The 12,765-nt window shown below is 38.9% G+C and overlaps 1 protein-coding gene across 2 annotated transcripts in view; it reads right to left on the reverse strand.

Moving 5' to 3' along the window:
- fignl2 (fidgetin like 2) overlaps positions 1–12,765 on the reverse strand; it is a 58,529-nt gene that overhangs the window by 15,016 nt on the left and 30,748 nt on the right. The window contains exons 1-2 of one of the 2 annotated variants that reach the window (XM_084099782.1): positions 10,839–10,980; positions 9,017–9,158 (exon numbers count right to left, since the gene is read on the reverse strand). In XM_084099782.1, the coding sequence (XP_083955908.1) occupies positions 9,017–9,041 (25 nt within the window). In that variant the 5' untranslated portion in view covers positions 9,042–9,158; positions 10,839–10,980. Of the gene's footprint in view, positions 1–9,016; positions 9,159–10,838; positions 10,981–12,765 lie in introns of those variants that run through there. The other variant, XM_084099783.1, reaches the window with a different exon arrangement.

Consider the following 12,765-nt stretch of genomic DNA (forward strand, 5'->3'; position numbering starts at 1 on the left):
GAAGGAAAACAATCTTTGTTATGGATGTTTGAAAACTGGCCATAGTGTAAGAGACTGTCGTCATCGCCATTCCTGTAACTCATGTAAAGGGAAACATCCTACTTGCCTTCATGATGATAACTTCACCAAAAGAGAAAGGCTAGTTCCATTAACTGCATCTGCTCCAAGGTTAGAAGATGAGTCGACAGCCGTTCTGTCTCTGAGTGTGGCCGGAAAGGGATCATCTTATACATCGATGGTTGTGCCAGTATGGTTATCATCAAGCAACAATGTGAGTACAGAAAAACTTGTTTATGCCTTGCTCGATTCACAGAGTGATACAACCTTTATCGACCAAGAAGTGAGCAATGTCTTGCAGGCAGATAAATTTCCTGTCAAGTTAAAACTGACCACTATGACTGGAAAGGACACCATAGTGAAGAGTGAAAGGATTTCAGGACTTCGTGTAAGGGGTTATAGTTCTGCTACTTATATTGAACTCCCCCCTGTTTATACTAAAGATTGTATTCCAGTCAACCATGCACATATACCTACGTGTGAAACAGCCAAACTTTGGAATCATCTTTCTGCAATTGCTGAGGAGATACCCTCTTTAAAGGACTGTGAAGCTGGTCTTTTGATTGGCTATAATTGTGCTAGAGCGCTGGCACCAAGACAAGCGATTTTAGGAGAGAATGATGAACCTTATGCTGTCAAAACTGATTTGGGTTGGAGCATTGTTGGACCTTCATTACCCAGGCTTGACTCTTCAGGTATCACTAGTCTTTGTCATAGACTTTCTGTTAAGGAAATTCCTTCATTGACTCCAGCAGATGCTATACGCATTTTAGAATCTGATTTTAAAGATGCTAATGATGATGAAAAAACTCTTTCTCAAGATGACATCATCTTTTTGAACAAATTAAGTGATGGTATAAAGAAAAATAGCTCTGGACACTATGAAATGCCTCTACCCTTTAAAGAGAGACCTAATTTGCCAGACAACAGACAACTTGCTCTTGTGAGACTTAACCATCTAAAGAGAAAATTGTTAAAGGACCAAAGGTACAAAGAGCGTTATGTGAAATTTATGGAGGAGGTCATTGACAGAGGAGAGGCAGAGGAAGTTAAAGATGGAGGGAGTCAAGGTGAAAAATGGTATGTTCCTCATCACGGTGTTTATCACCCGAAGAAACCAGACAAGCTGAGAGTTGTTTTTGATTGTTCTGCGAGGTATGATGGAATAAGTTTAAATGATCATCTTTTACAAGGACCTGACTTGATGAACAATTTGACCGGTGTTCTTCTCAGATTTCGCCAGCACCCTGTTGCTTTAATATGTGATATTGAGAAAATGTTTCATCAGTTCCATGTGCCTGAAGCAGACAGAGACTTTCTGCGTTTCTTGTGGTGGAGAAATGGAGATTTAAAAGAACAACCTCGAGAGTACAGAATGACAGTTCATCTCTTTGGAGCGTCTTCATCTCCAGGATGTGTGAACTATGGATTGAAGCATTTGGCTGAAGGTAACAAAGATCAGTACCCTTTGGGATTTCAGTTTGTAATGAATGATTTCTATGTAGATGATGGTGTTACAAGTGTACAAACAACAGAGGATGCAATTCAACTTGCTCAAGAAGCCCGAGACCTTTGTGCCATTGGTGGCCTTAGACTTCACAAATTTGTGTCCAATTATAATGCTGTGCTGGAAAGTATTCCTCCCTCAGAACGAGCAATCAATGTAAAGGAACCTGATCTCTCATTTGATTCCTTGACAGAGCGAACATTGGGGATTCAGTGGAACATTGAACGTGATTGTTTCAAGTTTGATATTTCTCTCAAGGAACAGCCAGCAACTCGACGTGGAATCTTATCTACGATTGCATCATTGTATGACCCATTAGGGTTCTTAGCTCCATTCATTTTTCATGGAAAGAAAATACTTCAGGAAGTATGCAGACATGGTACAGGTTGGGATGACACACTGAAAAATGAGTTGCAGCCAAGTTGGGAGTGCTGGAGAAGAGATTTGGGCAACTTGAAGAAAGTGAATATTCCCCGCACATATGCTCCTCCTGGGTTTGGAAAGGTAACAGAAGTAGAGCTGCATCATTTTTCAGATGCTAGTACTAGTGGCTATGGACAGTGCTCATATCTGAGGTTGAAGAATGAAAGTAAAGATGTCCATGTTGCTCTAGCCATGGGGAAGTCTCGTGTATCTCCTTTAAAGATTACAACTATTCCAAGGTTGGAGTTGACTGCTGCAGTCGTTTCAGTAAATGTTAGTAAAATCCTTAAGCAAGAACTTCGGTATCCTGACATCACAGAGTTTTTCTGGACTGACTCCAAGGTTGTTCTGGGATATATCAATAATGAGGCCAGACGATTTCATACATTTGTTGCTAACAGAGTACAAAGGATTCATTTAAGTACAGTTCCGCAGCAATGGCGGTATGTTCCAACAAGGGACAATCCTGCAGATCATGTCTCAAGAGGTCTCACTGTTGATGAAATGATTTCATCTGACTGGTTCACAGGGCCGAGGTTTTTATGGAATAAGGATATGGTTCTTCCCGCCAACGAGATTTCAGAATTACAACTAGGTGACTCTGAAGTCAGATGTTCTCAAACGCTTAACACAAAAGCAGTGGAACAGGAAACTATTGTAATTCGCCTGTCAAAGTTCTCGTCTTGGTCTCAGGTAATACGAGCAATTGCACGTATTCAACGATGGATTCGCAAGGATAAGTCAAACAGACTTTCTACAGTTGAGGAAAGAGAAAAGGCTGAGTGCCTCATAATCAAACTTCTGCAAAAACATGTGTTTGAAATTGAATTGAAAACATTAAGTAAAGGTATCCAATTGTCATCTCACAATGAATTGTGCAACCTTGATCCATTTCTTGATAGTGATGGTGTGCTTAAGGTGGGAGGAAGACTTCGCAATTCTTCTATTTGTAGTCTACTCAAACATCCTACAATTATCCCCAAAGACCATCACATTACAAAATTGATCATAGCTGACTGCCATGAAAGAGTTAAACATCAAGGCAAAGGATTTACCATCAATGAGATTCGTTCAAGGGGGTTTTGGATTCCAGGCATCAATCGTGTTGTAGCATCTCATGTGCGTAATTGTGTTACCTGTAGAAAACACAGGCGTCCAACAGAAGAGCAAAAGATGGCTGACTTGCCTTCAGAGAGAGTGAATCCTTCTCCACCATTCACTTACTGTGGTATGGATTGTTTTGGTCCATTTTCTGTGAAACTAGGACGAAAGGTGCACAAAAGATATGGATTGATCTTTACTTGTCTGTCTTCTCGTGCCATTCATATTGAGATGCTTGATTCAATGTCAACAGATTCCTTCATTAATGGCTTGCGCTGTTTTATTTCCATACGTGGAGCCGTGCGGCAGATTAGATCTGATCAAGGGAGCAACTTTGTGGGGGCTAAGAATGAGTTGGCTGAAGCACTCCAAGAACTTGACACTGAGAAGCTGAATAACTTCTTGGCTTTGAATCAGTGCGACTTTGTGATGAATGCACCATGTGCAAGTCATACAGGAGGTGTATGGGAGCGACAGATTAGGACTGTCAGAAGTGTCCTCCAGTCTACACTTTCAATTGCTTCTGAAAGGGTTGATGATTCATCTTTAAGAGCGTTCCTCTACGAAGCTATGTCAATCGTAAACAGTCGCCCACTCACTGTCAACAATTTAAGCGATCCAAATAGCCTTGAACCCATAACGCCAAATCATTTTCTTACCATGAAATCCACTATTGCTTTACCTCCTCCAGGCAAGTTCACTAAAGAAGATCTTTATGCCAGAAAAGGGTGGCGCCATGTCCAATATCTTGCTGAACAATTCTGGAGTCGCTGGCGTAAAGAGTATCTCTCAAATATTGCAGTCAGACAGCGTTGGCACACCCCTAAGAGAAATTTGTTAATAGGGGACATAGTGATTGTCAAGGACAACGATCTACCTAGACACAAATGGTTGTTAGGTAGGATTGTAGAAACAACCATAGATTCGGATGGACTTGTGAGGAGAGTTAGGGTTCATCTTGGTGACAAAGATCTTGGAAAGAAGGGAAAACGTCTAGGGAAGCTTTCTGTAATTGAACGTCCTGTTCAGAAATTGGTTTTACTGTTGGAGACTTGTTAAAGTTTTTTTTTTTGTTATTATTACTATTATTATTATTTTTTTTATTGTTTGAAGTGTCATTGTAATTTTGAAATCATTTGTTTATTATAACTCATGATTTGGTGGGAGTGTAACTGATTGCTAATTTGCTTGAATATAAGGTCTGTACCGATTTATATGTTTAGTTATTTTGAAGGACTTTTATTATGATACGGCCTTAACGTGCACCAACACGTGTATAAAGCACGCTGTGTTTCCGCCTTGTGCAGTGCGCACACTTTCGTGAAGGATGCAGCTTAATGCATGACGGTTTTCTTCCCCCCCATGAAGTTTTGTGCATCCCATTTGAGGGTTATAAGGTAAACGAAGTGTAATGTTTATCATTTTTGTAACTGTATCGTTTTATTGTGATGTTGGTTAATGTGTTGGAGTGACAGTGTTTGTTTGTTTTATTGTTTTTGTTTTGCTGTAGCTCTTACGGTGTCTACATGAGTGTCACGAATAAAACGCTAATGGAAACATCAGTTTAAGGAGTAATTTGACCATCATTCAAGTGGGGTAGCTACAGGCCTTACGAGTTTTCACACCTGCTCCTCTGCACACTGCCAGACGCCGTGGCTCTTTTCAGCCAGGCCCCGTGGGGTCCCAAGAGGAAGGAGCCTATCTTCTAGAGTGGCAGTGAATGATCAGATTTTTTTCCTTCTCTCTCTGTCTCTCTCTCTCACTCTTTCTCACTAGTCATCCATGTGAGCTGCAGTCCATAATCTCAGCTTTGAAGGTGTTATTGCTTTGCATTTTGGGACACAGTAAGTTGCAATCCGTGGGTTCATGTTAATGATGACTAGAATAAAAATGGGGAGGAAAAAATCAAGTGCAATATCTGTTTCAATTGTGAATACATACTTGTGCACATTTTAGCTCATTTTGCAATGAAAATGAGAAAAACAAATAGCCTTGGTGGTTTGAATGAATGATTAGATGCTCATAATTTTAAAAACAACATCCCCATCCCCCTGACCAGCTAATTCTTGTCCACAAATGGCCAAATGCCTGGGACCCCTCCCCTTTAAGAAAAACAGGGTTCCTATTTTCTGCGGCCGCAGGCCAGGTTTAGGTCATTGTGTCCACTAATATATCAAAGAACAGCTGTCCTTAGGCTCTGTGATGACCAATCACCCCCTTCCATCTGTCCCTCTTACCCAATCTCTCCTCCATCTCCCCCTGTTCTCCTCCATCTCCTTCTTCCAATCTCTCTCTCCCCCCCCCCCCCACTCCTTCCTTTTCACCCTGCCCCCTCACGGAGTGTCCGGACTGCGTATCAGTGCCCTCTCTCGAATTCCCTGGCCGCTTTATTTAATAACCCTACAACCGTGTTGGGATGTTCTGTGTGCACACTCACAAATAAGACTTGGATTGAACGCTGGACATAAAGTATGTTACGCAAATGCCTGATCTGAAAAAACTCGCTCCAGCTTAAAGGGATAGTTCATCCAAAAACCTAAATTCTGTCATTTACTCACCCTCATATCATTCCAAACCTGTATGACCTTGTTATATTTACATTTATGCATTTGACGCTTCGATCCAAATCGACTTCCGTGGCATTTGATCAGTTTTTGCTCTCCATGGGAATCGTTGACCTTTGCAGTGCCATGCTCTACTGTTTGAGCTACAGGAACGCTTTATGTATCTTCTGCAGAACACAAATGAAGAATGTTTTCAAGCGGCTTTGTCCATGTAATGAAAGTCATCGGGGTCCAAAAACAACATTGGACCCTATGGACTTTCACTGTATGTGCAAAAAACAACAACTCCTTCTGTGCTCCAAAGACATACATGTTTGGAAAAACATAAGGCCACAATTTTCATTTTTGAGTGAACTATACCTTTAATTAGAGAACCTTGGACAAGCCCTTTGAGTGATATCTTATATCACTCAAAGGGTGTATAAGGGTTATCCCAATAACCCTCAGAAGTCCGGGACTTAATTGGAAGCCTAATTGTGGCAGCAACGGGCCTAATGAGCGGTCTTCAACGATGGTGAGATGATGAGCTGAGGCAGGGAGGTCCCTTTTCGCTTTTCCTATGGCCGCAGATTCTTTTCCATCTCACTGACTGCACTGCGGCCTAATTAAAGTCCATTCACACCCAATGCTAATGACCCCGCGCTCATTCACACAAACACTTCAGCACCTTGCCTGTTTACTCAAGGGTCCGCATGCCTCTCCAGAAGCGTATTCACCCTGTTGCTCTCATTAGAATAGATGTGTTAGATGCTCGTTGTTAATCTCTCCTTCTGCGCCATCCAAAGCGCCCCTTCCTATAAACCAAACTCAAAGCCTTAATGACTTAACAGATGCAATTAGAGTGCTTCATCTGCCCAGGCCTTTAGTGTGGAGTAGGGAAGAAATGAGGTCATAAAGCGAGAGAGCTGAGGCTATGCTTGTTTCTCTTTACACAAGGAATATGTTGGACAGCAGGGCCCCCAAGCAACAAGAGTTAGAGAACTCATGGGCTGCTGGCCTGGGACTGATTTAAGGGTGTGTTTGAAGTGCAGATTACAGATTCTTTGCACCAAATCCCTCCAGGAGTATCCATGGCCCCAGGAATCTCTCTCAGATTTCCTTCAGCTCTGACTCTGAACCTCTTCAGCTTACGGTTCCTACATGCTCATCAATGCAACGCTTTTGTTTGTGGATGCAATGAGAGTATATGTAATTGCATGTGACAGACATCAAACAAGTGCTCAAACGCACATTTGGAGTACAATCATGCCTGTCCTCTTGATTCAAACATAAACACTGATGTCAGAAATGCTCAGTTGCTCCACAAAGTAAATTCCAGCATGGATGTGACACTATTCACATATATACCACATAAGCTGCCCTACATTCACCTGGCTCCGGCACAGACGAATTATGAGGCAGAATGAACAGAAAGGACATATCAGGACTGCGAACGACCTGGAGGAAAAGGAATTTGCCTGGCTTTAAAAGCTCAAAGGGTAAACTCTGAGGGATATCTAACACCTTTGTGTGCTGTCCTAATATCACACTAGACACTCAGGGAAACATTCACATACACATATATGCACAGTCCATAAGCATCAAACTTTAGAAACAAAAAGATCAGTTCCAAAATCTAAATGCATGCTGCAGTACTGGAAAATCAGGATCTGCGACTTTAGCAATCTCAAATCAGTGGTTAAGAGGTTTGTGCACTAGGCTAAATAAATTACACACACAAACAACAACTTTCTAGATCTTCAAAGAATTTAAAATATTCTGACAGGGCTTTGTGACATTTTTGAAAATAAAGTGTGCAAAGAGAGACTAGACGGAAAAGAGTTTCAGATTTGAAACTATTACTGATTCATTATACAAGGAAAGGCAGAACTTTAATAAACTATAAACATAAATTAATAATCAATAAATCATTTACAAACTAACTTTCAAAGTAAGATTTTTTTTTAATTATTTAACAAGAAATCTCCAATGCTCGCTGTATATCTATTTGACAAAAATACAGTAAAAATAGAAATATTGTGAATTTAAATAATCGTTTTCTATTTTAATATATTGTAAAATGTAAAGTATTCCTGTGAAGTCAAAGCTGAATTTTCAGCATCATTACTCCAGTCTTCAATCTCACATGATCCTTCAAAAATATTAATTATTATTATTATTAATGTTGAAAACATGTAAAATTAAACTGCTTAATATTTTTGTGGAAACCATGATACATTTCTTTAAGGATAATATTTTCAGGAAATAGAAATCCTTATGTTACATTATAAATGTCTTCACTGTCACTTTTGAACAATTTAATGCATCCTCGCTGAATAAAAGTAATTTCTTATTTTGCATTAATCTTACTCACCCGAATTCCACCCAAAAGTGGATTATGATTAGTACTGATTATACTAAAATATAAAAGCTCTTCCCTTGATCAAAACAAGTTTTTCCTGTCTTCTAAAACATATGTAGGCCTACAGAATGCAGTTCTAACTATTTGCATGACAAAATTAATTTATCAAAACAAACACAAAAAGTAATTCCATCGGCACATATGACAAAGGTCCTCTGAATGTCGTGCTAAATGGAATTATAACACCATATTAGACATCAATGGTTTTCGGTTGCTGCAACAACATAGCAAGCCAGCTGAAAGGTATTCAAGCTGGCGACTCATTAATACATGATTACATCTCAAATTGAGGTGCCTTGGTCCTTTAGTTTGATTTCCCTCCCTCTTTTCATGTAACTGTCATGCCTATATAGCACAGAGAAGAAGAGCTAAACAGTGGAGAAAAAAGCATCTCTTCAGGCAGAACTGGGGGAAGAAACCCCATGCTGGCCTACAAACAATGCTGTTTTGGAGAGGGCCAGCGCGGAGCTCAAATGAAGCCTGGCAGGGGGGTTAGGAATGGGGGCTAAAACTGGACACGTCAGTTATTAGGTCAGTCGAGAACAGTGAGGAGGGGGAAGAGAGCTGGAGAAAGGGAGGCAGAAAAGAAGAGAAAGAAAGACAGACAGACAGAAAAGGACAGAGATAGAGGAAGTAACTATGCTAGTAAGCTGGACACTGGTGGGTAATCATGGTGAGATGACACTGGCAGAACCACAGGGTTTCTGCTGGTAGAGCCATCAGCTCACCCCCACACCTGTCCTACCAACCATGACATTTGGGTATTTTCATTAAAACATCACGATGAGGACACTGGGGTGAACATCTGAGACATTTCGTTTTTAAAATGTGGCTTTGTTCAAACTGGTTTACCAACAAACCAAATACCTAAGTAGCCGTAGGGGAATTTTTTACTAGACTAGAGTTGACAATAGGTTATTTATTGCCTTTTCTGTGGTTTGACGTTAGAAAGGTTACACTTACTATAGGGAACAATGGGACTCAGCATTCTGCGGATCTGGTCTCGATTATGGTAACAGTTCTGCGGAGAAACCCAGGTTAGCGTCTGTACGGCTGTAGTCCATCGCTGGCCTCTACTCACATTGGGACTCTAAAAAACGTGTTCCTGAAAAAAGAAGAAAAAAAAAAGAGGAGGAGGAGAATTCAGGAGGGGTTAATGTTCATCATTTACGCATACACTGGACTGCATAATAAGCAGTGTAAACAATGTAAACAAACAAGTTTATGATGCATGTATATGAACATAGTGTGCAACCTACAATCAATAGCCTCTAAGGCTTCATCTCAATTTTAGGCAAGAGTGAAACAGTCACGGACACAGGGACTCTCACTGTGGGCTGAACACACACAGGGGTATTCATTAAGAGCCTGCACACAGGCATTAAGCTGATTGTATGGTTGTGTCCAGCTTCTAAAGAGGGCTTTCTAAACCTCCCTGACAAAAAGCACCATGCATACCATAGCCGTTCCCCTCGCCTCATAACAGCAGCCAGAGAGCATGCTTTCACAAAATTAAGCTCATTTTATCCCTTGCCACACACTCTCCTGGCTCAATTATCTCTTTTTTCTGAGAAACAGAAGACATATTAAACTCCCGTATATTGGCAATCACACACACACACACACACACACACATATATATTGCATTATTTTGCAATGAATGAATAAATAGCATTATATATAATTTCTTATAAAGTATATAAATAATTTATTTATTATATAAAATCTGTTTCTGAAATGACTCACAAATATGAATCATTAAAAAAATAAAAATAATAATAACAATCTAATATCTAGTGAATTTAGTATATCTAAAAACGCAGCATGAACAATTAGTTTGGTGTGTCTCAAAGGACAGCATCATTCCTTCTCAAGTGAGCGTGTAGGATAGCTCACACATGAATGAAAAATATTACATAATAATGTTAGTCAAACAGCGTGGCGTCCAGCCCTGCTTTCAGGAAATGAAATGGCAACTGACACCATTTTTTACAAAATGATGCTTAAAAATGAAATAAATAGTTTAAAGTGTAAATCAGTAATAATAAATCAGTTTATTATTGAATCTGGTCAAGTTAACACACACACACACACATATATATATATAAATATATATACACATACATACATGTATATATATACCTGTAAATGAGTACACAACATAATACACAAAATATTTTTATTTAATATAGTATATTTTTATTTAGAGGTTCATGCATAGGTTTTAATACAAAAATGGCTTAACTTTAGTTAATATAGTATATTTTTATGTTGATGTTCTATTTCATGTAACTGTTGGTTTTGTGACAAAAATGAGAAATTGTGTGAAACTAATATTGTTAGACTCAGGAGATAAATCAACTAAGAACAGAAAAAATACAAAACTTTATTCCAGGGTGATGCTTTTACAATATTTTAAACTTGACATGGAAGCTTTTACATTTGATCACTGACTGAAATACTATCCTAAATAAACAACCTCTAAACTTGCTGAGAATGAAGCCTGACACATCTATATACCAAGCTCATGCACACACATGCAGACAGCAAGAGTCGTTCGCCTAAAAACCCGACACCTGCATGCAGTGCGGGGAATGCAGAAGAGGCTGTTTCACATTAAAGGAGGGAGAATGCAATGAAACGGAGAGAAAAGGAAGAGTACAGGCTATCAGGAGAAGTAGAGGACAGGACAGTGCAATGCAGAGTTAAGACTTTCAATCATTTACAGCTTCAGATGAGAACAACAGCAGCAAACTGTCCAGTTTAATAGTCAAGGTAGACTCACCTACTCATGCCTGCATTTCCACATCAGATTCAAAAGCTGTTAGATAATCCCTGGAGCAGACAGGCTCGTGTGTGCAGTACTATGCTTTTTTTCCACATATGGGACACGACTAAACTCTCTCTCTCTCTCTCTCTCAACCAGTGACAACAGAGCACCCACACACACACACACACATACACAATTACCCTCCCCCAGCTTTCCCCATCCCCCTCTCCCTACCTCTCTCTCTCTATTTTTTGTTAAAACTATTTAAGCAGAGAGAGAGAAAGAGAGAATGAGAGGAGGGCTATGGGGTGGGGGCAGCTGACCAATCATGCTTGGAGTGCAGGCTTGTATTCTTTTTCTGAGAGAGAAATAGAGAAGCTAGTTATGGTGGAGGGAAAGGCAGAGGCTGAGCTAGACTAGTCTCTGAGGGAATTAGTGTGAAGATGTTTATTTTGGTCGAAATTTGCTAAATTACTCCTGACTCTGAAATACTGATCAGTACTATATATGGTAAACACTATGCCACAAATTATTACCGGAACTTTAATTCTAACATAAAATGAGTCCAATAAGACATTTCTAAACAATTTAAGATCACAAACTCATAATTTAGTTTTTTTATTTTAAAGAAATTATTAATTTAATTCACCAAGGATGTATTAAACTGATCAAAAGTGACACTTATAATGTTACAAAAGATTTAGAATTCAAATAAATGCTGTTCTTTTTAACTTTGAACTTATTCAGCAAAGAATCTTGAAAATCCACAAAAATATTAAGCAAGACGCTTTGTTTTCATCATGGATAATAATAAGAAATGTTTCTTGAACACCAGATAATCATTTTAGAATGATTTCTGAAGTATGTATATATAATATATATTTTTAATATATTTGAAAATATAATAAAACAGAAAACAGTTATTTTAAATTGTAATAATATTTCACAATATGACTGTTTTACTGTATTTTTGATCAAATAAATACAGACATGGTGAGCATAAGAAACTTCTTTCAAATTTGTTTTTAAAATCTTATCGACCCCAAACTTTTGACTGGTAGTTTATGGTAAATAATTATATTATCAAAATGTATACTTCAGATTAGTGGACATTTCTTGATCAGTGACTCAACTTAGTAGTTGTTAAATGGACTTTCACAACTATAGATATATAAAAACATTGTATTATGAAAATGCATAATTTTCACCTCAAATCAGTACAGAACAATTAATTGTAACTTAAAGTGAGTCGAATTCTAGATCAAAGACTTACATATACGTGAAGCTTTCAAATAGACTCTTACACTTTTATATGTCAAATATTATATTATCAAAATGTATAATGTATGCCTCAATTTGGTTGAAATTTCAAGACAATCACTGTCATTTTTGTATCTGTTAACTGGACTTGCATCAGCAAAGGTCATGACCGCTATAGGAACACTTTATTGACACCAAAGTCCAGTCTGACATGCTCAAGCGATTCAGCTCTGCTTCTGTGCCTATTTCAACTTCAACATGAAAATGCTCAATTCACTCAATATCATAGTGAATCATTTTATTTTAACATTAGAAATTGGTTTCAGGTCAAATGCGTTTGTGTGAACACATGATATGACTGCAGCTGCCACACTTACCATTTAGCATGTTAGCATATAGGAGAGGCCTGAAGTAATGGAACCTACATTCTATATGGACTCCCACATTTTCACAGGTGGACTGGAGAGTCCTGTGCTTTTATTTTTGGAGCTCATCAGCAATTTATGAGGAGTGTAAAGAGTGTGTGAGGTTGTGTATGGAGCATTTCTGCACAGCTGAGGATCTGTTTTTAGAGCGCTGTGTTTAGCAATGCGCATTCAAATCCGTCGCATCCAAATGTAACGCGTCACATGGTACTTGGGCATCATATCACTGTATCGCCTCTGAATACACCTATAAACAA

This window comes from Abramis brama (assembly GCF_963993115.1).
Source record: "Abramis brama genome assembly, chromosome: 22".
NCBI lineage: Eukaryota > Metazoa > Chordata > Actinopteri > Cypriniformes > Leuciscidae > Abramis > Abramis brama.